The sequence below is a fragment of the Bubalus kerabau genome, chromosome 7 (assembly GCF_029407905.1).
Source record: "Bubalus kerabau isolate K-KA32 ecotype Philippines breed swamp buffalo chromosome 7, PCC_UOA_SB_1v2, whole genome shotgun sequence".
NCBI classification, from domain to species: domain Eukaryota; kingdom Metazoa; phylum Chordata; class Mammalia; order Artiodactyla; family Bovidae; genus Bubalus; species Bubalus kerabau.
In genome coordinates, this window is record NC_073630.1 from 107,410,164 (window position 1) to 107,437,129 (window position 26,966).

Below are 26,966 nucleotides of genomic sequence, written 5' to 3' on the forward strand. Positions count from 1 at the left end.
CAGACTCATCTGGGTCCACTCCCAGACCTGCCACTCCCCTGCAGTGAACACTTGGCAAAATACTTGCCCCTCAGTCTTAATTTTTTCTATCTGTGGAATGGGGGTGATATTCCCACACAGCACCTCACAAAAGGTTTTCTTTGGGTACAACTAGACAGTTAGGCCCAAAGACTCTTGGACACTGTCAGGAGCTGTAGCAGACAGCATTGAACACACCTTTGTGGGAGTCATCCTCAAAGGAGACCTCATGGCCCACAGGGGACCAGGGGCCATTCCCTTTGGCCCCCAGGAGAAAGTTCAGGCGCAAGGGAGTGAGACTTACACAGGCAGGTATGGGAGCTGCCCAGGCTTTGAAGCCCAAAGTCCTCAACAAGAGCCAGCATTTCTTGTGACAGTCCTAGGCATCGCCTCCAGGGTTCCTGCCAGGGACAGGCCCAGTCACAAGAGCCACTGCACTCAGCAGGCCTCAGAGCTCCGGCGGCCCACCAGCTGCATACTCATGTTCTCAGAGCCATCCACAGCTCCCCGCGAGCCCAGGTGAGGCACAGGGCTCAGGGCTACTGGGGTGGTTGTCGCCTAGCAAGGCAGCTGATCTTCTGCGCAGGTGTGGTTTCCAGGGCAGAAGAGCTACAGAGTCAACTGAACCCAAGTCAGTCTCACTCAGAAAGGAGCAGGCTTGGGTCCACCCTTTACCACCTACCTTCTAACAGATCTACTCGGGGTAAAGAGAGAGCCCAGGTCAAGTTCCTGATACAGGAATGTCATGCTATGCCATGCTGATTAAGTGCCCAGCATCCCACTCCTCATCCTCCCCTCTCTCCTCCCGCCTCACCCCTCCTCTTACACCCTCACGCTTCACCCCTTCCCTCACACCTCATCCCTCCTCTTACACCTTTCCACCTCACCCCTCCTTTCACACCTTACCCCTCCTTTCACACCTCACCCCTCCCCTCACACCCTTACACCTCACCCCTCTCCTCACACCTCACCCCTCCTCACACCTTACCCCTCCTCTTACACCCGTACACTTCACTCCTCCCCTCACAACTCACACTGTATTCCTCCTCTCCTCCCCTCTCCTTTTCCTCCTCCCCCTCCTCTCCCCTCAGTTCTCGGCAGTGGAAACTTGTGAGGGGCAGAGCAGTGAAGAAGTTTAGATGACAGAATGTGCCCCGCCACCACCTTCTGGCAGCCATGTGGGCCCAGGGATCAGCCCTGCGGGTGACCAGCCATTGGGTGTACCCAGGTCAGGACTTCCAGTTCTAAAATAGGAAAGTCCTGGGCGCACTGGGCGGTTTTCCCTCCACTGCATGTTCTGAGTTTCACTGACTGAGTCCTATATTCCAGATGCACTGACTCGGTGCCCACGGCCCTGCGGGCCGGGAGGTAGAATAGGGGGAGGTGCCGCTGGAGGGGGCGGGGAAATAGCCCCGGGGGCGCTCTGCGCATGCCCAGCCCCTGCTGAGGGGCCCTCGTCACCTGGGGAGCTGGACTCCATGATTTAGCGTTCACTCGGTGCCTTCCTGGCAGTTGCATTCTCTCTCCTCCCATCAGCTGCCTCCCTCTTTCTTGATCCTTGAGGTACACAGTTGAGCCTCAGGATCTGGGAGGTCTGCTCTCCCCTCTCCTTCCAGATTCAGTGTGTGATGAGTAGAAATCCCGCCTGACGTTTCCAGTACAAAAATGCATGTTTGTTTCTCTTCCATTTAACCAGACCCTGCTAGATGTCTGCCAAACTGGGCATACCAGCCAGCCAGTTTGGGGTGCTTCTCCCTCGAAGTTGTCTAAGAACCCTTGGGGACTCCTGCTGCTGCTAAGTCGCTTCAGTCGTGTCCGACTCTGTGCGACCCCACAGACGGCAGCCCACCAGGCTCCCCCGTCCCTGGGATTCTCCAGGCAAGAACACTGGAGTGGGTTGCCATTTCCTTCTCCAATGCTTGAACGTGAAAAGTGAAAGCGAAGTCGCTCAGTCGTGTCCGATCCTCAGCGACCCCATGGACTGCAGCCTTCCAGGCTCCTCCGTCCATAAGATTTTCCAGGCAAGAGTACTGGAGTGGGGTGCCATTGCCTTCTCCTGGGGACTCCTACAGACCCCAAACTGTGCCCCCAATTCCAGCTCAAGGGGCAGAGCTGTGGGTTTCCAGACCCCTAGCAAGGCAATGGCAACCCACTCCAGTACTCTTGCCTGGAAAATCCCATGGACGGAGGAGCCTGATAGGCTGCAGTCCATGCAGTCCATGCAGTCCATGGGGTCGGGAAGAGTCGAACACGACTGAGCAACTTCCCTTTCACTTTTCACTTTCATGCATTGGAGAAGGCCATGGCAACCCACTCCAGTGTTCTTGCCTGGAGAATCCCAGGGACGGCGGAGCCTGGTGGGCTGCCGTCTGTGGGGTCGCACAGAGTCGGACACGGCTAAAGCGACTTAGCAGCAGCAGCAGCAGCAGCCTCCTTTCACCTCCCTCTCAACCCTCCCCTACCCCTCAACCTGTCTGGGGCTGCTGTCTGGTCTGAAGGGAGAACCCCTGTGCCCTGCTGTAGGTCAAGCTGTGTGTCCTTCCCATGACCACCCTCAGCCTTGGGGAGCCTCACCCAGGCTGCTGAGGATGCAGGACCCTGTCCTTAAGCTTCCCCGTGGCCATCAGTCTCCTCCCCCCAGGTCTCCAGCTCTGAAAAGCCCACAGAGGTGATAATCCACCTTCCTGCCCTTCTCCCTCAGACACAGAGGGTTCATTCCAAATGGACCCCACAATCTTAGTTACTTACCCAGAAAGAGTCTGAAGACACATTCTTAAGCAGAGGTTCGGGGCCTCAAAGGCCCTTTACCTGTCCTGGAGGGAGGAGACAAGATGCATCTTTACTCCAGCTGCTTCCCTAAGAAAGGGCTACCTGCTCCCTCCTCCTTGCCGGCCTGGCACTGTGATTTTTTTTTTAGGTGGTCATCCTACCTCAGTCAGCTGTCAATCAATCCCCCTGCTTGAGGAGGCTCCTGGCAGCTAGGGTCCCTAGGGACTCACTGTGCCAGGCACAGGACCAGGCACTTGAGAGCTAAGTGACTCATGCAGCAGCAGGGAGGAGACTACTGTTCGTCTCGTTTTGCAAGAGGCAAAGTTAATTGCCTAAGAACTTGGCAAATAAGAGACAGAGTTGGACACAGCCCAGGCAGGCAGGCAGTAACTGCAAGGTGTTGCCTCTGTCCACCACCTGACAGCCTGCCGCTGTGTTCACTGGGTGCCGGGCTCTGTACAGGGGTGCTTTACCTACAGCAACCCATTTATGCATCAAGAGCTCTTGATGTAGGTGCTATTTTTACCTCCCACCTCTGCCTTTTATGAGAAGTTAAATGATTTGTCAAAAGTTCCGTCAGAGAAACACCAGAAATCTAAGGCCCGCCCCCCCCCCAGCGCCCCCTGGCGGCCGATACCCCACCCTGCTTCCTGTGAGTTCCCTGTGTCTATTGCAAGCCCCTGAGCCACCCTACACAGTGGCCATTGTTGGGGGAAAATATTTTAAATTTTTTCTTTTCTATTATGATTTATTATAGGATGTCGAATATAGTTCCCTGTGCTATACAATAGGACCTTGTTGGGGTAATTTTAAATTTTTTCCCATCATGTTTGGGAAACATTTTAAAACACAATCTTCTTCCACCAGACTACCTCTCTGCTAAGGTAGATAAGAAAGAAAACGATCATTATCAAATGAGCACCAAACCAGAATGTGATGTGCATCACAGACCATCTGTTAAGAGATTTTCAAAGGCAGAAAAGAATTCATAATCTTATGAGCCGAGGAGATGCAGCCTATTCATACAGATCTTCAGGATAAGCAATAATTTGTTCTCAAATAAAAGAACTTGGCAACATTAATTATTACATGTATGTTACCCTAAATCCATCTGGATATTGGGGTGACCCTCTATGTTAATTTGTTTTATACAAAGGAAAATGGAGTTTCTCATATCTTTAGAATGAGGTGGTTGTGCAACTTGGAGCCAGGTGACCACTAATGTAAGCTCTGACCCTCCCACGGGAACTAGGAGATGAGGTCCTATTGTCCTTGAATGTTTGCATGCCAAAGAGATGGCTCCCAGGATCTTCAGAAAGATATCCTGGGTCATAAAACTGGCAAAAGGCTTATTTAGCTTTTAAAAGGATTTACATGTATTTCAAATAGATGAAGAACTATAAGTTTTCTAAAGTAGATCCTCTCAGAAAAGGGCAGGGGAAGTCTCGTCCATCATTTTTAGAGACGTCCGTCTCTACCCTGCAGGAGGAAATGGGAGCTCACTCCAGTATCCTTGCCTGGAAAATCCTGTGAACAGAGGAGCCTCGCTGGCTGTCGTCCAAAGGATCACAAAGAGTCAGACACGACTGAGGGACTAAGCATGCATTGTCTCTTTAATGGGGCCTCCCAGGTGCACTAGTGGTAAAGAACTCACCTGCCAATGCAGGAGACATGAGGCTTGGGTTTGATCCCTGGGTTGGGAAGATCCCCTGGAGGAGGACATGGCAACCCACTCCAGTCTTCTTGCCTGGAGAATCCCTTGGACAGAGGAGCCTGGCGGGCTATAGTCCACAGGATCCCACAGAGTCAGACACGACTGAAGCGGCTTAGCATGCACACACATCTCTTTAATGATGTCCATTATTTTAGAGAGAATTAAGCCACTTAGTTTAAATTTCTATTTATTTCTGTACCACTGGGCCTGTTTATGGCGCTGGCTCCTCTTCCATGGCCAGCTGCCTCTGTTCTCACCTCCTACACCTTCACAGTGCTCTAATTCTCAAAGTAAGATCTGACCAGGCCCCCCTGCCTCTAAACACTCCAGGGACCCCCACTTGCCACACAGAGATGTCACAGTGCACATCCTGGAACCCACGGCCCAGAATTATATGGCCCCAAGTCACCTGTCCTGCTTGGGTCTTCATTTCCCCCTTGATTGTGTCTACTGGGCCAGCCAAACCCAATTGCTCCCATCGCCTTCATCTTCCTGTCTCTGTCCTGGGGCTCTGGTCCTGATGCTCCCTCTCAATGGAGGAGCCTTTTGCCCACCTCTGCCAGCTGCGATGGGTCATTTTCTGGCTACCTCTCCAGCTTCAGGCTCCCCCACACTCGACATGATGTGTTTCCTCTTGTTCAGGGTCTTGATTCATCCTTCACTCCTTGAGCTTTTTTTTTTTAAAAAAATATTTATTTGGCTGTTCTGGGTCTTCATTGCTGCATGGGCTTTTCTCTAGTTGTGGAGAGCAGGGGCCACTCTAGTTAGTGGTGCGTGGGCTTCTCTTTGCAGTGGATTCTCTTGTTGCCAGGCACAGGCTCTACGGCGCATGGGCTCAGTAGTTGCGGCTCCTGGGCTCTAATGCACAGGTTCAGTAGTTGTGACACACGGGCTCAGTTGCTCTGCGGCATGTGGGATCCTCCCAGATCAAGGATCAAACCCATGTCTCCTGCGTTGGAAGCTGGATTCTTTACCACTGAGCCACCAGGGAAGCCCAGTCCCTCGAGCTTTGGATCCAGGCTCAGATTTGAATCCTAACTCTGCCACTGCCCATCTGTAGGGCCTGAATAAGCTCCTCTACCTTCCAGAGCCTCTGTTTCATCATGCCGTCTATAAAATGGTTCTGAAAATGCCCATCTCACAGGGTTATCAGAACTGGACTAAGTAAGGCGAGATGGCCCAGTGCAGTGCTAGTTACCCTTCCCCTCCACCTAGTCAACTCCAAGCCAGTGATATATGTTTGCTGGACTCAGAAAGGGAGTTTAGAACATCATTTATTGCTGGGTGAAAACTTGAGCCTCACTCTTGAGAATCTATAACACTCTCATGGTCCTGCCTGGAAATTTTATTTTACCTCTTTGTACACATTATTCAGTTTGTAACTCCAGGTGGCTTTTCTGCTTTGGGTGAGTGTGGGCATGCTGGCTTGTAAAACGAGAGGCTTTCATTCATATTGTATGATGTTTGTGCAGGTGAAACCCAAGTCTCCTACGCATAAATAATCCACCTGTTCTTGCCCTTCTCAAAGGATATTTTCTTGCACAATCTGAAGCCACCGCAGCCACCTGGAAATCTCCAGAAAGTCAGTGTTGCAGATTCGCTTAATTTTATTCAGTCTTGGCCCATGAACTATGTACGGGATGGAGCCAAACGCTAAAGGACAGACTGAAAAAAGTTTCAGTTACGTTGTCAGAGCCCCCAGCAGTGATGGGTTTGATATAATGAACGTTGATGTGAAGATCGACACGTCCTGGATCTTCCAGGATGTAGAGGAGAGTGGTGAGGAGCAGGGATGTTTTCTGGGAGGAGCAGCCGGGAGTCCAGACGTGGACACGGGAACACTCAGGAAGCAGCTGGAATCCTCGGAGCAGAAGCTGTTGGCAGCTGTGGACAAGTACATGATGTCGGAGTCTGTGCTGAGGAACAGGTAAATATACCCTTTGGACCTCTTCTTTGTGTATGTTACAAATCCTGGGGCCTCCTCATCGTGGTAGAAGGGTGTATTAAATCGTTTCTATGGCTGAAGGAAAGGGAAGTGTTAGTCGCTCAGTCATGTCTGACTCTTTGTGACTCCATGGGCTGTAGCCCACCAGGATCCTCTGCCCACGGCATTCTCCAGGCAGGATAGAATACGGGAGTGGGTTGCCATGCCCTTCTCCGGGGATCTTCCCAACCGAGGGATTTTTCCTGGGTCTCCTGCATTGGCAGGCAGATTCTTTACCCTCTGAGCCACCAGGGAAGCCATTCTATAGTTAAGGATGCAGGCAAAGCAGTCAGTGTTCCATAGTCTGCCCACAGCAGCCTCTGGCTCCTCTGTCTTTCCCATCCTCTGCTCTGTACCACAGGCACTGAGCCTGTTTCCCAGGCTCCCTTGCTCATTGGTATTCATGTGGATCCAGCCAATGGGAGGTGCTGAAGGGAGGAGGAGGGAGAAGCCAGGATTCTCCCACCTCTCTTCTGCTCTGGGTGACATCTCCCACAGTGGTTGCCATTCAGTCGTGCTTTTGGCATCCTCTGTGGTCCTGCTCCTGGGCCCTGGTGTCTCCATCTTCTCTCTGTCTGTCCTTCCAGCCCCAGGGGCAGAAGTGGCCCCAGTGGTGGCTGACCTCTGAGTTGCCTGTCCGCTCTGTCTGGCCTTTCATCTCTTCTGTCATCTTTGTAGCAGATTCCCTGTGTTTGCTTGATTCTCACTGCTGAGCCTCCTGGCTTCCCAGGTGGTTCAGTGGTAAAGAATCTGCCTGCCAGGGCAGGAGACGCAAGAGACGTAGGTTTGATCTCTGGATCAGGAAGGTCTCTTAGAGGAGGAAATGGCAACCCACTCCAGTATTGTTGCCTGCTGAAATCCCATGGCCAGAGGAACCTGGTGGGCTACAGTCTATGGGGTTCCAAAGAGTTGGACACAACTGAGCACAGCACAGCATGAAAATAGCTGAACCTCCTGGCATAGGCTCTATTTTCTAATGGAAGCAACATGGTCCAGAGGTGGGGCATTTGAATCCAGGTCTTTATCCAAAGCCTATGTTCTTGTTTGACACCTAGTCTTGGAGGTTGGAAGTCAAAGATTAAGGTGTGGGCAGGGCTGGTTTCTCTGAGACTGCACTCCATGGCTTGACGTTGTCTGCCTTCTCTCTGTGTCTTCTGTACATGTCGGTCTCCTCTTCTTATAAGGATACCAATCATATGGGATCAAAGCTCATCCTAATGACCTCATTTTAACTAAATCACCTCTTTAAAAAAAAACTCTGTCTCCAAATACAGTCACATTCTAAGGTACTGGGGTTAGCTAACTTCAACATATGAATTTCAGGGGATATATTTGGTCCAAAGGGGCTTCCCTGGTGGTTCAGACAGTCAAGAATCTGCCTGCAATGCAGGAGACCTGGGTTTGATCCCTGAGTTGTCAGAAAGATCTCCTGGAGGAGGGAATGGCTTCCCACTCCAGTATTTTTGCCTGGAAAATTCCATGGACAGAGGCGCCTGGCAGGCTATAGTCCATGGGGTAATAAACAATTGGACATGACTGAGTGACTAACACACACAGTCCAAAACACAAGTTCTAGGGATTGACAGCTGGAAAAGGCAGGGCCCCAGCGCAGGAGAGATAAAAGTATAACCCACAACTGGTTATACCTGGCAGTGAAAATGAGGTCATGAGGCCTGGAAAAGATGGGTGGGAAACCCCTGCCAGAGGAGACCCTTCCATGTGAGGAAGAGACAGACAGCCTGGAGGCACCATGAGTGATGGAGGGGAAGGGCCTCTGTGGCTGGGGCTGGGGTGAGGCCATCCTGGGAAGGCTGTATCCTATACCCACCTGTGGGGAAATGTGGGCTGGGTCCTCAGTTCTCTTGTCCTCTGTAGCCATTTCCTTCCCCAAATGTGGGCTGTGTCCCACAGAAGCAGGGTGGAAGGGAAAGCAAGATCCGTGGCAAGGGTTCAGAGAAAAAGGCTTACCAAGAGTGCAGGTCCTCCCACACACGGGTGAAGATAGCTGTTACTTGAACCCTGTGATACACAAAGTGATATGAGCCCCTTTTCCAGATGGGGAAACAGGCTCAGAGGATGGAATACATTATCCAGGGTCACTAAGAGCTGAAGCCAGGGTCTGAACGCACAATTGTGAACATAGACTTCAGGCTAATGTCACCATAGATTTCCTCCAGGTAAGGTACAGTAAAAGATCAATAGTGTATATTGGATATCACTTCCATTAAAGAGTTAAAATTTAAAAGTATTTATGGTAAAACTAATGCAACCACAGTGTTAGGAATTTGAGAAAGAGATCCCCACTCCCCATAACACCATCATTGCTGCAAATTCACTTCCAACCTACATGCAACAAAATTAATAATAACTGAATACTTGTTGAGTGCTTGCTCTGGGCAAGGCACTATTTACATGCTCGACAAGTATTAACAGGGTTAATCGTTCAGTTCAGTTCAGTTACTCAGTTGTGTTCAACTTTTTGTGATCCCATGGACTGCAGCACGCCAGGCCTCCCTGTCCATCACCAACTCCCGGAGTTGACTCAAACTCATCGAGTTTGTTGTCCATCGAGTCTGTGATGCCATTCAACCATCTCATCCTCTGTCATCCCCTTCTTCTCCTACCTTCAATCTTCCCCAGCATCAAGGTCTTTTCCAGTGAGTTAGTTCGTCACATCAGGTGGCCAAAGTATTGGAGTTTCAGCTTCAACATCAGTCCTTCCAATGAATATTTGGGACTGATTTCCTTTAGGATGGACTGGTTGGATCTCCTTGTAGTCCAAGGGACTCTCAAGAGTCCTCTCCAACACCACAGTTCAAAAGCATCAATTCTTCGGCACTCAGCTTTCTTTATAGTCCAACTCTCACATCCATACATGACTACTGGAAACACCATAGCTTTGACTAGATGGACCTTTGCCCGCAAAGTAATGTCTCTGCTTTTGAATATGCTATCTAGGTTGGTCATAACTTTTCTTCCAAGGAGCAAGCGTTTTAATTTCATGGCTGCAGTCACCATCTGCAGTGGTTTTGGAGCACCCCAAAAAAAGTCTGTCACCGTTTCCATTGTTTCCCCATCTATTTGCCATGAAGTGATGGGACCAGATGCCATGACCTTCGCTTTTTGAATGTTGAGTTTGAAACCAACTTTTTCACTTTCCTCTTTCACTTTCATCAAGAGGCTCTTTAGTTCTTCTTCACTTTCTGCCATAAGGGTGGTGTCATCTGCATATCTGAGGTTATTGATATTTCTCCTAACAGTCTTGATTCCAGCTTGTACTTCATCCAGCTTGGCATTTTGTATGATGTACTCTGCATATAAGTTAAATAAGCAGAGTGACTTAATCCTTAAAAAATATTTAAAACGAAGTAATATTGGTATCCTCAATTTCTAGGTAGGGAAATCAAGGTGCTGGCTTAAGTATTTAATAACTTCTCCCCAGTCACACAGACCATCAGGTGGGGTCGCTGGGACCTGGACCCAAGCAGCCTGCCCAGTGGTACCTGCAGCAACAAGGCACCAATTTATCCTGGTGGAAGTTCCCTGATAGAGTCTCCCAGTTTCATAGCACTCTTTGCGGCTCTACATAGTATAATATATTTTTAACTTGTCACTAATCAATTAAAAGATGCTTACTCCTTGGAAGGAAAGTTATGACCAACTTAGATAGCATATTCAAAAGCAGAGACATTACTTTGCCAACAAAGGTCTGTCTAGTCAAGGCTATGGTTTTTCCAGTAGTCATGTATGGGTGTGATAGCTGGACTGTGAAGAAAGCTGAGCGCTGAAGAATTGATGCTTTTGAAGTGTGGTGTTGGAGAAGACTCTTGAGAGTCTCTTGAACTGCAAGGAGATCCAACCAAGAGATCAGTCCTGGGTGTTCATTGGAAGGACTGATGTTGAAGCTGAAACTCCAATACTTTGGCCACCTCATGCGAAGAGTTGAGTCATTGGAAAAGACTCTGATGCTGGGAGGGATTGGGAGCAGGAGGAGAAGGGGACGACAGAGGATGAGATGGCTGGATGGCATCACTAACTCAATGGACATGAATTTGAGTCAACTCTGGGAGTTGGTGATGGACAGGGAGGCCTGGTGTGCGGCGATTCATGGGGTCGCAGAGTTGGACACGACTGAGCGACTGAATTGAATCAATGAAAAAGGTATTTTCATTGTCTAGTCCTTAACTGTTAAGTGTCTGTGTTTCCTAGGGGGTTCCCTGGTGGTGCAGTGGTAGAGAATCTGCCTGCCAATGCAGGAGATGCAGGTTCAATCCTTGGGTTGGGAAGATCCCCTGGAGAAGGAAATGGCTACCCACTCCAGTATTCTTGCCTGGAAAATCCCATAGACAGAGGCGCCTGTTGGGCTACATACAGTCCATGGGATTGCAAAGAGTAGGACATGAATGAGCGACTAAACAACAAAAATGTTTCCTACAGCTGCTAAAGCAAATAACTACAAATGTTCTGCCTTCAAACAACACACATTCGTTGTCTTTCAGTTCTGGAGGCGGAAGTTCTAAAGTAGCCTCACTGGCCGACAGTCACGGGGTAGCGGGAGATCTGCGTCCGCCTTTCCCAGCATTTATAGGTGCATTCCTTGGCTTCTGGCCTCTGCCCATCTTCAAGCCAGCAGTGTAGCTCTTGCTTCAGTGGTCACGTGGTCTCACCTTCTGCCCCTCTCTCACGAGGACAATTATAATTGCAGTTAGTCCCACCCAGATAATCCAGCATAATCTCTCCATCTCAAGATACCTAACATAATCACATCTACAGTCTCTTTGGCATCTTAAGGTTATATTCATAGATGCTGGTTATATTTGGAGGCCATTTTTCAGCCTGATGCAATAAGAGTAGTCATTTTCTGCTTAATTTAAGTAATGGGATAATACCAGGATTAAATATTGTCTCAGATTTAATAGTTCATGTTGGTCTCAAAAACTAAAAAAGTTAGACTTCTCTTTTATCATTCAGGTATCACCACATTTTATAATCAATCAGAAGGTACTCCTCCCAACTCTCTGACTGATTAACCTTTCCTGGTGGCTCAGTGGTAAAGAATCTGCCTGCCAATGCAGGAGATGCTAGTTCCATCCCTGGGTCGGGAAGATCCCCTAGAGAAGGGCCTGGCAACCCACTCTAGTATTCTTGCATGGAGAATCCCATGGACAGAGGAGCCTGGTGGGCTACAGTCCATGGGGTCGCACAGAGTCAGACATGACTGAGTGACTAAGCATGAGCGCTATTCTTCTGGTTCATTTTAGAAGGAACATGATTTTAATCTATACAAGACGGCACCCTCCCTTCTGTCACTTTAGAGACCTTCCCCCAGGGCCTCAAAACTAGAGTAGGAGAGGGGGCTCTTGGCCTGATCATTAATAACAGTGCATCATTTTATTTAATCATCGCAATAACTCCCAGAGCAAGGTGCAGTTACTTCTTACAGATGACGATCCTGGGGGTCATAGTAGTGAGTGAGCCCTATTAAGGCCTCATGACTGGTGAGTGGGAGAGCCCGCAGGCAAATCTGGGTCCTCGCCCGGGGAAGCAGAGTCTGTCCTGGAGGTGCAGGTCACGTGGTGTGGAGCTGGGTGAAGGATGAGGATGGGTAGAGCTTGTCCACATAGGCCGCATACTTTCCACGGGTTTCATGGTGATCTAGTCCAGAAGTAAGACTGGCACATGAAAGGGACTTGGATACCAGGCAGGAGACAGACAAGTGAGTCATTGTAGCTCCTCCTCTCTCAATGGGACCAGCAGGCAGATCTTCCCTCTTGGCTTCCCTCCATTCACACGTGCTTCTCCTGTCTATGGAGCTGAGGTCAGAGCTCACTTCCAGCCTGGGTATTACTTTGCATATGATGCAACTTCAGCACTTCCTCGGGATAATAAAAAAGACTTCCAGAGGCTTAGCCATCCCTAACTATTACACAGGTCATTTCCAACTTCTGTCTTCTGTAAGTAATTCAGAGTTTTTGTAATCACAAAAAACTTTTTCTGCATTTTAATCATTTCCTTAGAAGAGATTTTCAAGACTGTAGCTCAAGTGGAAAGAATCAGAGCACAGGATTAGAGCCTGAGTTTGGGAGTCATGGGCTTCCCTGATGGCTCAGATGGTAAAGAATCTGCCTGTATAATGCAGGAGACTGAAGTTTGATCCCTGGGTCAGAAAGATGCCCTGGAGAAGGGAATGGCAACCACTCCAGTATTCTTGCCTGGAGAATTCCAAAAGAGGAGCCTGGTAGACTACACTCCATGAGGTCCCAAAGAGTTGGACATGACTGAGTGATTAACACTGTAACTTTGGGAGTCATGCAGCCTGGACTCTATAACGCTGTGTGCTGCTGCTCCTGCTGCTGCTGCTAAGTCGCTTCAGTTGTGTCCGACTCTGTGCGACCCCATAGACGGCAGCCCACCAGGCTCCCCCATCCCTGGGATTCTCCAGGCAAGAACACTGGAGTGGGTTGCCATTTCCTTCTCCAATCCAGGAAAGTGAAAAGTGAAAGTGAAATCGCTCAGTCGTGTCCGACTCTTAGCGACCCCATGGACTGCAGCCTACCAGGCTCCTCCGTCCATGGGATTTTCCAGGCAAGAGTACTGGAGTGGGGTGCCATTGCCTTGGGCAAATTGCCCGGCCTCTCTGATCCTGTTTCCTCATGTGCAAAATAGGAGAAAAGGAGCCTACTTTCAGGCTGATCACATGAGGATTAATTGAGACAATGCAGATGTTTGGTTCGGGCTCAGTCCTTCATTGGTATGACTTGTACTGGGAATTACTGGTTTAGGGTTGAAGGGTTGAGAACACTGTTAAGGTTCCTGGTGCCTTGTTATTCAAAAGAGGTCTCCAAACTATTTTAGATTATCTTGAAAAAGATACGTATGAATGTTTTATAAAATGTCATTTTTTGGTCTGAATATCAAATTGACCAAAAAACAGAAGGAAAAAAAAAGATGATCCCAATGTCTGTGAAAACCTTAGGCCACGCTTACTGCATCCTGAATGTTGGGGCAGTCTGAGCACAAGTTGGAAAAGAATTTCCAGACACGGAGTACTGCAGAAAAGAGTGAGTTTATTAGGAACAAAAAACAGGTTTAAAATGATCACTGTGAGTGCAGAAGGCCTACAACTCCTGATGGGCCAGGGAGAGTCGACAGTTTTCATGGGTCAATAGCCAATGTTTATAGCCTCAAGACAAAGACCATTGCTGCTGGAAGGCTGGTGTTAGGTGACTGGTTGGGGCGTGATAGTGTGTTTGCTGGAGTGGGCATCTTTGCCTAACTGGGAGTCAGGAAGCTTGTTAGTGATGATCAAGGGGCTTTTTGGCAACAGTTAGTTACAAAGGGGCTCAATTAGCCTCGGAGGTGTCCTTGGTTCTGGGCACTGCTGCTGTGGTCTTGGTGCAAGGCCTCGCACGTGTGGCCAGGGCAGGACTCAACACTGAGTAAGCGCCTTGCTGCTTCGATGTGCAGGATTCAGGAACTGGAGCTGTCGGAGAGGAACCTCCTCCAGAAGGTGGACCAGCTGAGCACGCGCGTGTTCCAGGAGCGAAGTGCCTCTCTCCGGGCCCAGGAGCAGCTAGACGCACTGCAGGGGGAGCTGGCCAGCCAGGTACACAGCCCCTCCTCCTTTCTGGCACTTTTTTCTTGTCGCAGCAGAGTCACCCTGTGGGTTTTTTCGTGGCAGCAGCTGCGCCTGAATATAGACCATGGGGAGGGTGTGGAAAGCCAGACAGGAGGAGTGAGAGGGGTCCTCATTCTAGCAGGGGCAGGGGCCACTGGACCTGTGTGAGGTCACGTGACTTCTCTGGGCCTCAACTGTCCCATCTGTAAAATGGGGCTCGCGTCCTGCCCTGCCCGCTCACAGGGCTCTGGCTGGGATCCACTGGGTGGCCTGTGGGAGCTGTGCACCCACTAGGAGCTCTGGCCAGAGATTCATTTCTGTGGGCTTGGTGCCTGACATCAGGGGAGCCAGCTCTGCTCTAAGGACAAGGAGAAGGACTGATGCCAGGTCTCTGCCTTCAGGAGCTGGCTTGTGGGTGGGGACACAGATAGGAAACAAGTAACTCCAAAACCGGGTGATGGAGCCATGAGGAAATGTGCAGGCAACAGTGTGCTTTCTGGGCCCTGTGAGTTGGGCCTTATAGGAACAGCATGCGAGGGTGGGTAAGAGCCTGGGCAAGGCACGGAGGTACAAAAGAGCATAGCAGGACCAGGAGTTGAGACAGGAGGGTCCCAAGGAGGACAAGTTGTTAGAACCATGGCGTGAACCAAAGTCTGGAAGCCAAGAGGGAGCAGGACTTTGAGCAGGAGAGGCTCAAGTCAGGGTTTTGGGGATATCACTCTAATCGAATGGGAAAGAGAGGTGGTGAAGGGAGGTGGCAAGTTAGAGCGTAACTGGAGAAGTGGGTGGTTAAGGGAGTTGGCTCTGGAGGCAGATGTCTGGCGCCAAACCCTGGTCTGCCACTCACAAGCTCTGTGATGTGACTGAGAGGTGACTTAACCTCTCTGGGCCTCAGTTTCCTCATCTGTGAAATGGGAATGATACAGCACCAACCTTCCTAACTTGTTGTCTGGTTTAAGGGAGTTAGGCTTTCCTGGTAGTGCAGTGGTAAAGAATCCACCTGACAGTGGAGGAGATGCAAGAGACATGGGTTCAATCCTTGGGTCGGGAAGATTCCCCTGGAGTAGGAAATGGCAACCCACTCCAGTATTCTTGCCTGGAGGATCCCATGGTCAGAGGAGCCTGGTGGGCTATAGTCCATGGGGTTACAAAGAGTCGTTCGCAATTAAGCAGCTAAGCACACACACACTTTAAAAGAGCTCAGTTCAGTCCAGTCGCTCAGTTGTGTCCGACTCTTTGTGACCCTATGGACTACAGCACGTCAGGCTTCCCTGTCCATCACCAATTCCTGGAGCTTGCTCAAACTCATGTCCATCGAGTCAGTGATGCCATCCAACCATCTCATCCTCTGCCGTCCCCTTCTCCTCCTGCCTTCAGTCTTTCCCAGCATCAGGATCTTTTCTAGTGAGTCAGTTCTTCACATCAGGTGGTCAAAGTAATGGAGCTTCAGCTTCAGCATCAGTTAGTATGTGTAAAACACTCAAAACAGTAGGCATTTAAATAGCACTAGTTGCTTTTGTAATTACTAGTCTTTATTGAAGTGTTCCAGGGGAGAGAAGACGAAGGCTGGAGAGCAGAGACTTGGTGGGCAGAGACCCAAAGATCCTGAGAGGCATCCTCTTTTAGCAAATTGCTACTCACAGGCGAGCACAGCAGTTGTCAAATTGCAGGTTGACTCCCGCCAGTGGGTTGTGAAATCAGTTCTGTAACTTGCAACCAGCATTTAAAGATGGAATTGACTAGGAAATATGAAAGGGCATCATGTGTGTGAAGGGGAGTGCTGTTTTGTGAAGCTTGTTTCAGTTGTCAACGCCTGCCATGTGTGTAACGGGCCATGTTCTTAAAAGATGTTTCTTACTGTGGGAGGCAGTCCAAAAAGTTTGAAAAACACCAGATCGATTAGCTTTTAAAGGAAATAGAGGTGAAGCAGGGAAGATAAGAAGTTCAATTAAATCGATGTTAGCCTTTGAGATACCAGGGAGACACGCAAGTGCCGCTTTCTCCATTTACATTGAAATTTAGGTGCAGAAAGTTGAGTCTATCCTCTTGGGTACAAGCCATCATTATCAAGATCCAGGACTTTTTAACCCACGATAAAGTGGTGTTGTGTGGGCTCCTGCCATCAACCATGTAATCTCTGTAGAAAATCCTGTAATAAAGCCTTATATACATGTAGGACTTCCCAGGTAAGCATACACAGTCCTGGGACTTCCCTGGCGGTCCAGTGGTTAAGAATCTGTGCTTCCATTGCAGGGGGCATGAGTTCAATCCCTAGTCAGGGAAATAAGATTCCTTCATGCCTCGTGGTGTGGCCAAAAAAGTAAAATAAATTTGAAAAACATATGCAAAGCTCTGCAATCACCAGAGGTTCATACTCTGATGGGGAAACAGAAGTGAGGGTGACAAGCCAGAGAAATGCTGGGAGTGAGCTTCAGACACTGCAGGACCTGCAGCTCTGTGGCCGCACGCCTTGCATTCTGTTCTCCTGTCACCAGGATGGCTCCTGGGAACGTCCTGTCACAAAACACTGTTTCCAGGTGAAGGGCAGACATTCACGGTGGTGAGGGGGCTGGCTCAGGGCCCCCTTGGAGACCACTTGGCCCAGCTTCAGCCCAGCCCAGATGCTAACCCTCCCCCTCTGCCTGGAACTATCTGCATTTCAGAGCAAGTTTGCAGGAGTGCGTGAACTCTGCCCTTTGTACCTGATATCTGCCAAATGACAATTTGCCCCACTGTTGACTATATTTGCCGTAATTATTTGCATACAAAGACGCCTCATTTCTGTGGCGACCTGTGGTCACTCCCAAAGGTGATCGAGGTAGACCCGTCTAGGTAACGGAGCTCTGGGCTCTAAGCATCACTTGACTACAGGATTTGCACCATCAGGCAGTCCTCGAAGGGAATCTGACTCCAGTTTCTTCTGCCCCAATTTCCCCTGAAAGTAAAGCCTGCCAAGCTGTTCTCAGGTTTCCTGTTTCTCGTTTGCTCTTCTTTGTTTTGTCTTCTGCAAGCTCTTAAGAAATATATGTGCAGGCACTAACAGTTGAAACAGATCTTAACAGGAAGGCAAGTCTACCCATGTGCATAAATTAATTGTGAATATTAGGCCAGGACCCTGTTTTTTTGCAGTGAGTGGGTCACCCTGGTCCAGTGTACAGCCCATGGGTCTGGGAGGTCAAGATTTAAGAACAGGGAGGTGTGTTCTTGGATAGGCAGGGAGCCATGCAGAAACAAAAATCCTTGAGACAGACACGTGGTGGATCAGTGACTTTTAGCCGATTGACATTCAGCAGGTCATTTCTCAGTGGCTCAGGGTTGTAGTCACAGTAAGGAATGTCTGCTGTGACCCTGTTGATCTTGTCTCAGCCACAAGTCACGGTTTTCAGCTGACCCTTACTGGACCAGGCAGGGTCCTTGTAGGCACTGAGCAACGGAGAGGTCTGGGAGCTTCTGGCGTGGAAGAAGCGACACTCAGGGGGTTCCAGGTGGCAGCTCTTTTCAAACTGGTGTGGGGGTACTCTGTGTTGGAACCACTGGCCCTCCCAGTGTGCACCAGCCCGTCCCCATCCTGACCAAGTTTCCCTGAGTCCTTGTCCTTGGAGCTCAAGAGGACCTGAAGGAAGGCACTTGCGTCCTGGGCAACGTTTAAGAGGGCGCCAGTAACCGTCATTGAGATAAACAATGTTCGAAGCAATATTTTAATGCAAAAACTAATGCGAAAAGAAAAGGCACGCTGAACAACAAAATATCGAAGTTTCAAATAAAGACAGGCTCGGTGAGACCCCGGGCCGCCTTCCTGATGCCCTCCTCCACCGCCAACCCGTAGGTTCGAGAGAACGAGCGCGCGGCCCAGCGGCAGCGGTGGCGGCTGCGGCGGCTGCGGGAGCGGCTGCGGCGCAAGGACGCGGCGCTGGGGCGGCAGGCTTCGGCCCTGGAGCGCGGCCGGCGGATCCAGCGGCGCCAGCTGCGCCTGGTGCGCGAGCAGGAGCGCGTCCTGCGGGCGCAGGTGCAGCGGCTGGAGCTGGACGTGCGGCGCCTCTGTCGCGCCGCCGGCCTCCTGCTGGCCGAGCTGGACGCCCCGAACCCCGGCGGCCCCCGATCCTCCGGCCTGGGCGACCTCCGGGGCGCCCCCGAAGGGGCTGCGGAGCTGCGCGCGCTGCGGGCCAGGGCCGAGCGCGGCGAGCGCGAGCGGGACCAGGCGGCGCGCCAGCTGCGGGAGCAGCGCGCCACCGAGCGGCGGCTCCGCGAGCAGCTGGAAGAGCTGCGCTGTTGCATCTATGGGCTGAAGCTGTCGGAGATCGGCCTGCAGGCCCAGGTGGAGGAGCTCACCCAGCACAACGAGAGCCTGCGGGGGGAACTGGGAGCCCAGGCGCCCGGGGAGAGAGAGCTCAGCAAGGCCCCCACTGGTCCCCGTAGCCTGGTAAGTGACTACAACCCAGGGCGCGAGTGATTTTCTGCTTTCCTCTTAACTTTCTCTCCCAGCCGCTTAGTCAAGTCATGGACTCCTTCATTCCCCAGTCTTCCTCTTCATTCACCCCTCCAAACCACCATCCCCATCCATCCCTCCTTCATTCCATCCACTCACCCATCTACCCACCTGGTGTCACCGGTCCACTCATACAACTTCACTCACCCGTTCACCAGTCCAGCAACCTCCCCATCATCTGTCCACCTGCTCAGCCACACATCCACCTTTCCATCCACTCACCCAATCTCTTGTTCACCCATCCATGCTCTCTTCTACTCACCCTCCATCATCTTATTCACTGGACCATCTCATTGTTCTATCTCTGCATCCAACACTCTCCAGGGAGCCAACCAGCTACCTTTCATCCTTCATCATCTGTCTCTCCTGTACGTCCATTTATCCAACAGTTCATGGGTCCCCGCCTGTGCCAGGCCCCAGGTGCTCTCTTCCACGTGTAGTGTGGAGTAACTGTCCTGTGCTCCTGCCTCCCCAATCCACCCTCTCCCTGGGAAAGCAGTCAGCCTTTCCCACCTCCCTCACAGCTCCGAAGGTGACCACGGTTCCCAGTCTGGTGGTCCTGTATCTGCATCTTCATCTCTGCTTGTTTAGACTGTGAGCCCGTCGAGGGCAGGTCCAGGTCAGATGGGTTCCGTAGCCGCAGCCCCAGCAGCAGCACACAGGAGACCCCCCAAGGCTGGTGCAGTAGAGAATATGCAGGGTTGGGCCCCTTTCTAATTCTCCTGTTTACTAGCTGTGTGACTGAGTAAGTTTCTTAAGCTGTGGAGCCAAGGGCAGGCTGGACATTTATGTTATCATCTAACTGATTAGAAGAGCAAAAATGTGTGTTTAATAATACTCCTGCCATGTGCTTGGCACCTTGCGGTGTTTTCAAGGCATCATTTAATGCTCATAAATCTGTGAAGCAGGCACTATTACTGTCCGCACTCCACAGAGGAGGCTGAGGCTCAGAGAGGCAGCGCACTGGCCCGTTGTCACACAGCTCAGAAGAGGCAGAACTGGAATTTGATCCACACTGCACTCGAGTCCAGGGTGCTCTGTTTCTCCCCCAAGAGGCTGCTTCCCTGTAAAGGGAGAGTTAATTCAGCTCCCTCCAAGAGATCAAGATCCCAGTGGTTCGATTTGCATTTAAGGAAAAATCAGGAAGCCACCTTAGCCCAAAGAAGATGGCTCATTGGAAAAAAAAAAAAATCACATTTATCTTCTGGCCTGGACAGTCTATTTCAAATTAACTGGAACTTGAGTTTCCTCAAGATCATGGCGTGCATCCTGCCTAGATGGTTTTAGTGATGAGTTTGTCTGTGCTCACAGTTTCTCTTTTCCATACTTCATCCTGCAGTGTCACCTCTGCGTGTCCTGTTCGTTCTTCCTCCGTTAAGTTCATCAGATAAAAGGAAAACACTGTACCTTTGATATTGGCACCTTGTTGTAATTTCAGAAAATAAATGGTGTAGAGATGAAAATTCTCCTTTAGAATCCTTTCTGTAATTTTCCTAAATGTAAGACTTTAATTTAGGCTGTTAGTTTACATCCTTTATTCTCCCAATCTCTCTGCCCTGCTACTTTCTCTTCTTTCTAAGGGAAAGGCTGAATACCTAAATGTTTTAGTGACAAGTAAATATTTTGTACGTTTTACATTCTCTCATTTAATCTTTAGAGCAGCCTTGCAAGCCAGGTGCAGTTCCACTGACTAGATGGAGAAACTGAGACCCAGGAGGGTCTCCAAAGAATCAGGGCCAGCAAGGGAACACGGGCCAGATCAGGGTGGTGACTCCAAGATGCTGTCCTTACCTTGGGACCCTGGGGCCAGAGTTGGATCCTGAGCAGTTTGGTGCAGCGTCAGTGGCTGCATTCAGTAGTTTGGGTGCCATCAGTTATAAGCCCCTTGTTGACACACATCTGTGACTTTTTAGATGTTTCAGGCCTTATCATTGAAAAATCTCAAGAAACTGGAGGAGAACTACATCTCTCGAGGGGCTCATGCTCTCAGGACTTTGCTGGAGGTTGTGGTGCCCAGTCAAAAGTCTCTCAAAAATTCCCTGAATTGCCCATCAAGCGTGGTCTCCAGCCATTTTTGCCTCTAGCATTGGGAGAAGCTGGCCCATTATCAGATGAGTGGCAGAGGGAGCAGGGGCCTCTGAAATAGAAAATGCTGATCCTTAAACGCGGGAAACACATGCACTGGGGTGCGAGGCTTATGCTTTAAGTGGCAGGTGGGACCCCAAGTGGACAGAGCAGTTCAGCTCTCTCTCTTACCAGTGGCGATAAAGTCCAGCAGGTTACTAAGCCTTTCTGTGACTCAGTGTTCTCAACTGTGAAATGGGAACGATACTGAGACCTGCTTCTAGTGTGATTGTGAGGATGCAATGAGAAAGTGCTGGGAAGGCCCTGGCACAGAGCCTGGTACCCGTAGGATTTAGATTGTCGCATCATCGTCACCGTCACCATCGTCATCTTCACCATCACGTCTTCATGGCCTTGTCTCGTCCAGCGGAGGTTGGATGGAATCACTCACACTGCTTACATCATGGTTTCCTCTTTCTTGTCTTTTTGTTTGTCCCAAGAGCTTAGGCTTCACTGCGTGCAAAGTCGCTTCAGTCATGTCCGACTCTGCAATCCCATGGACTGTAGGCTGTCAGGCCCCTCTGCTCATGGGATTCTCCAGGCAAAAATACTGGAGTCAGTTGCCATTTCCTCCTTCAGGGGATATTCCCGACCTATGGATCAAACCTGCATCTCTTACGTTTCCTGCACTGGCAGGCGGGTTCTTTACCACGGGCGCCACCTGGGAAGCCCTGCTGCTGCTGCTGCTAAGTTGCTTTAGTCGTGTCCGATTCTGTGCGACCCCATAGACGGCAGCCCACCAGGCTCCCCCATCCCTGGGATTCTCCAGGCAAGAACACTGGAGTGGGTTGCCATTTCCTTCTCCAATGCAGGAAAGTGAAAAGTGAAAGTGAAGTCGCTCAGTCGTGTCCGACTCTTAGCGACCCCATGGACTGCAGCCTACCAGGCTCCTCTGTCCATGGGATTTTCCAGGCAAGAGTACTGGAGTGGGGTGCCATCCCTTCTGGGAAGGGAAGCCCTGGAGTCAGTTAAATGTGACTGCGATTTATCTCCTCTAATCTGCGGGAGATGCTGATGGAAACACAGGCTGACAAGGCCCTGGAGTGGGCAAGGCCTGTGATCGCCAGCTCCCCCATCACAGCAGCCCATGGGCCGTGGGAGACGGAGAGCACTGTGGTGGCTTTCCGGGCAGGGCTGTCCCTAGGTGTGGTTCTCTCGGACAAAGGGCTGAGAACCTCTGCCTGGTTTCAGAGGCTGGAGGTCAGTCTGCAGGGGCAGGTGGGGTGGGCGAGGCCTGGCCTGCTCCAGGATGACCTCACCCTTAGTAGGGAGGTCATTAGGGCATCTGCAGAGACCCTGTTACCAAACGAGGTCACAGTCACAGGTGCTGGCAGGGGGGGGGCAGTTTGGACTTGAACTTGATTTTTAGGCAACCCAATTCAGCCCACAACCGTGCTGTCTCACGGCCAGCAATGACTCCGGCCTCGCCTCCTCCTCTTCCTTGGCCTCCTTCAGGTAGTGTTTCCTCCTCTGTCCTCCTGGGACCTGGGCTGAAGGCCCAGATGGTGCACTCTCCTTGGCGCCAGGCCCAGCTTCTCTGGAGCAAGTGCCCGTGAACCGCAGGGTGAGCTGCTGAAGGCAGGGTCCTCAGGCTGCTTCCATAGTCATCCTGAAAGACCGCCCTGGGCAGGGAGGTTGGCATGGTAACAGCCCATGGAAACATACCTGGACTCATGTCACCCTCTGTGGTTGTGCAAGTGCAAGAACCCAACCCCCACTCCATGTGAGGTGCCCCGCGTCGCCCCCATCGCCACCCCACCTTCTCTCTCACCAGCCTTCCTTTCCTCCCTGCTTCCTTCCACCCACACACAGAATCCTTCGGGTCCTCTCTGTTTTCTGCCACAACCCCAGCTCCAGCACAGCACTTGACATGGGAAGGAGCTTGGTAGATATTTATCAAGTGCAAGGAGGGAGGGAGAAAGGACCACAGACTGTCTGAGTCTCTTATCACTGGGGCCCCATGGGTGGGTCCAGGCCCCTTTCAGCCTGCGGCCCAGATGCTCTACGTTCCCGGCCATCTCTGACCCTGTGAACTTGGGGCCTTTAACCCCTGTGGATTCTGCTGGGTGAAGGGCTAGCAGCGCTCGCTGCCTTCTAAGTGTGTCAGAGTGAAGAGCCCATTGGAGCACGAATGCAAGAGCCCTTTAAACATGGAACAAAAGTCGGGGACCATTTCAGTATAAAATGTCATGGGATGGCCACTGATTCTGGCTTTTAGCAATCTAGCAGCTTGTCTAGGAGAGTGTTATTGGCAAGGGCTTACTTTGGCTGTCGGTGTCTGTTTCATCATGGTTTGTGTGTTTCTCGCATGGCTTGTTCTCTCTTCCAAGAGGAGGGCTTCCATCCCCTTCTGATGGTCCCTCCGAGGGGGCCTCGCACCTGGATGATCAGCTTCTTGTTCCAGACATTAGCAGTTCTCCCAGATGGAGACAGGCAGGGCCAAGTCCCCCGACCTGGAAGGTCTGGAGCCTGGCCCTGCCCTCTGGGAGTCCCGGGAACCTTGCACGTCATTTAATTTTATGCCTCGATTTCCCTATTGATCAAGTAGAGAGGTAAGTGCTATGAGGATTTCCTGCAGTGCCCTGGCAAAGGACCACAGACTGGGTGATCTCAACAACAGTCCTGGAGCCTGGAAGTCCGAGATCACGGTGTCTGCAGGGTCATTCCTTCTGAGACTTGTGAGGGAGGGTCAGTTCCAGGCCTCTCTCCTTGACCGTCTTCCCCCTGTGTCCCGTCATCTTCCTTCTATAGGTGTCTGTGTTCAAATGTCCCCTTTTTATAAGGTCACAGCGGATTAAGGCCCGCCCTAATGACCCCACCCTAATTAACTGTGTCTGCAAGGACTGCATTTCTAAATCAGGTCATGTTCTGAGGTCCTGGGGGTTAGGACATCAACTTAGGAAGTTTGGGGAGGACACTGGAAGACACGTCCAGTGCAACCTACTGGATGCATTGTTACAGAGGCCCCATGACTGGCAGAACTGTCAGTTCTAGTTCCTTGATGCGCTTCTTCACCAGCTTCGTGTGGGTACAAAATGATCCCTGTGTTTATTAGGGAATCTTTGCACCAGATGCCATCTCTGGTGCTCTGCATCTGTTGTCCACTCCTTTTGTCCCTCAGCGACCTTCAAGGGAGGTGCTCTTTTATCCCCATTTTACAGATGAGGAAGTGGAGGTATGGAGAATCCCAGGGTTCCCACAGATACTAAGTGATGGGGAAGGATTTGCACCCTGGCAGATGGATGTGCTGGTGGGTGCCACACTCTGCTCCTCCAGTAACTACTGGTCCATGGGTCAGTCAGTGTTTAACAGATGTCCACTCCACATGACATGGTGAACTCAGTACTGGGGCTGGGAAGTAAGACAAGACCCCTGCCCACATAGGATGACAAGACCGCCTAAGGCAAGAGAGTGCCAACAGAGGAAGGGGGAGGGGCCTGACAGTCTGTGGGTCGCTGTTGGGGACCTTGGTGTTTGGGAGGGGAATGCACCCAGGGCCGCGGGGTATGTCACAGTCTTCCAGGCTGTCCTCCTCTCAGAAGGCACTGACAGCCCCAACTCTGCGAATCTTGGAGTCAGAAAGGGCCACCTGGAGAGGAAGAAATGCTCCAGAGTGGGTGCTGGGCATTTCAAAGTGCCAGCCAGTCACCAGCTCATGGAGGAGCAGTGCCTGCAATTTTAAAGTTGAAATGCTACAACGTATTGATAACCACACTGTAAAGCCAGAGAGTGTCCTTCAGGGTCTTGGTCTGCCCCTTGCCTGGAGCTGTGCATGTATGGAATTGCACTTGGAGTTCTGAGATCATTGCATGCTTGTATGCATTCCCAAGGCTGACTGCATTTCCAAAAGGGTTAGACCCAAAGGGGTTAAGAGCCACAGCAGGTCTTCGATGCCTTTCTCTGGGTAATGGTGTAACCCCCAAATGTTCTCCTTTCATGAGCCCCCAGCAGCTCCATCGGCTGGGGCTCCAGCTCCACTTCCTAACCACGGCATTCAGGGCCCTGCTTCTCCAACCCAGTCCTCAGCCTCACTGCACAACACTTCCTCCAGCCTGGCCCAGCCACCTTGGGCTCCTGCTCCTCCAGCCTGCTCACCTTCCCTGGATCTAAAGGCTTCCACCACCTGCTGCCCTTGGCCTCTCAGTAAACTCCTGCTTCTTTCTCTACATTTGGTGAGAATGCCACTTCCTCCAGGAAGACTTTCCTGATTTTATGTCATCTCACTCTGTCCTTGGTGTCCCCATCATGACATGACCCGCCCCTGGGGGCCCTAATTCTCACTGTGCCAGACTTGGCAGCCCACCTCCCCACAACTGTGCCTTCCTCATCATCACCAGCTGGGTACCATTCAGCCCTAAATCCCAGCCCCTGGACAGAGGCTGTGAAATGCTTGGCGAGCAAGTGACTCAGTGACTAGATGAACCAAAGGAGATATTTGCTCCATGCCCATGGCAAATAGAAGCTTCTGGCCAAAGGGACCCCCCCAAGATGCAATGTTGAAGTGGGGTATAGAAAGTGGAAAACCAGAGGGCGGTCTAGCCCCTGGAAAGTGTGTGTCATAGAGAAAATTATTACAAATTATTAGGGTACCTCCACCCAGGACCCTCCTCCCAATTGGTTACTTACATCTGAAGACTCTGGGTGTCATGGTGTGAATTATGGTGAGGATGATCTTTATGAGAGGATATTTTATTTGCTTCATATTTACAAAACACTTTCCCAAACAGAATCTCCTCAATGCTGGGAGGTTGCCAGGTAGGGGTCAGTGTCCTTGTCCCCAACCCCACAGAGGAGGCACTTGGCTTACCTAGGATCACAGAGTATACAGTTTCTAGAGCAAATTGCTTGGAACCCAGCTCCCTGAAGAAACAGTCATTTCAAGGACAAAGTCCAGACCTGGGGAGGAATTTGGGGAGGGAGTGTTTACTCAGGATCCCAGGGGAAAGAAAATTTGAAAGGACTCTGGCTTGCCAGATGTTGGTGGTTTAGTTGCTAAGTCGTGTCACTCTACGATCCCATGGACTGCAGTGTGCCACACTCCTCTGTCCATGGGATTTCCAGGCAAGAATACTGGAGTAGGTTGCCATGTCCTTCTCCAGGGAATCTTCCTGACCCAGGGATTGAACCTGTGTCTCTTGCATTGCAGGTGATCTCCTGCATATCAGGCAGATTCTTTATCACTGAGCCACCAGGGAAGCCTGGTTTGCAAGATAAGCAAGGCTCATCTGCAGATGTGTCTGAATGCTTTTAGCAAGTGTGCACCAGACACCATTCATGTCCCAAGCACCATGCCAGGACATGAGGGGCTGGAGAGGTGACCCTGCTCTTCAAAGGCTTGTAGGGGAAGCAGACATGATGATCGCTGCCACAGGGGACAGCTCAAGGGCTGTTGCCTGGCCTGGAGGGTAACAAGTTGGCTTGTACAGAGATGAAAAGTCACTCTCTTATTCTGTCAGTGGCAGGCTGTCATCCCAGAGCTGAGATCCCAACCCACCCCACCTCACTCCAGGTCGCAGCGGCTTCAGGGAAAGTGGACACTCCAGTCAGCTTCTCAGCCCCAGCAGTGTGAATAGAGCACCCTTGGTTGCGGGTATGAGAATCTTATCATTGTTCCTTCAAGTCTAGGCAGCCTCTCCTTGCTCAGAGCTTGCATCTGTGCAGAATGCGTGTCACACACTTGTCACTCACTCCCATAGAGAGCAAAGGCTTTAAAATAGTGTCCATAATGTCAAAAATAAAAACCTAGGCAAAAGTCACATAAAAGGTAATACAGATGGCCAGTGGTCTTACAAAAAAGGTCAGTTCCATTACTTGTAAAAACAAATACAAATGAGCAAAACCTCAAGATTCTGAATATTTGTTAAATATTAAAAGGACCTCAACACTGTTTATAGTTGGTAAAAATTGGAAACAACCCCAATGTCTGATCAGAAGGACGTGATTTGGTCAGTGAAGGCATTCCTTACATCAGAGATTATAATAAGGTGACCCTAAAGCACTGCTTTGCAGAAGAGGTTGTAGAAATTACAAAAGTTGTGGAAATGGTTTTCTGATACCATCCTATGATAAATGCACAAAGCAAAAGTCAACATTTTGTAGAAACAGACTTATGGAAGAATTTAAATATCTATGCATAGAAAAGGGGGGAAAAAAGCCCAGAGGGATATAGTCTAACACATTTATAATATTTGTGCCTAGATGTCACTGTATTCCTTCTTTTCTTTTTTCAAAATATTGGCAGGTTAAAACTAAA

General features: G+C 50.6%; 1 protein-coding gene across 1 annotated transcript in view; it reads left to right on the forward strand.

Annotated features, from left to right (window-relative positions):
* Positions 1–314: 314 nt before the first annotated feature.
* The window catches only part of C7H4orf50 (chromosome 7 C4orf50 homolog), a 68,133-nt gene continuing 41,481 nt past the window's right edge, over positions 315–26,966 (forward strand). Inside the window, exons 1-4 of the mRNA XM_055587423.1 lie at positions 315–537; positions 6,030–6,428; positions 13,953–14,091; positions 17,930–18,523. Of these exons, the coding sequence (XP_055443398.1) occupies positions 6,133–6,428; positions 13,953–14,091; positions 17,930–18,523 (1,029 nt within the window). The 5' untranslated portion in view covers positions 315–537; positions 6,030–6,132. The remainder of the gene's footprint in view (positions 538–6,029; positions 6,429–13,952; positions 14,092–17,929; positions 18,524–26,966) is intronic.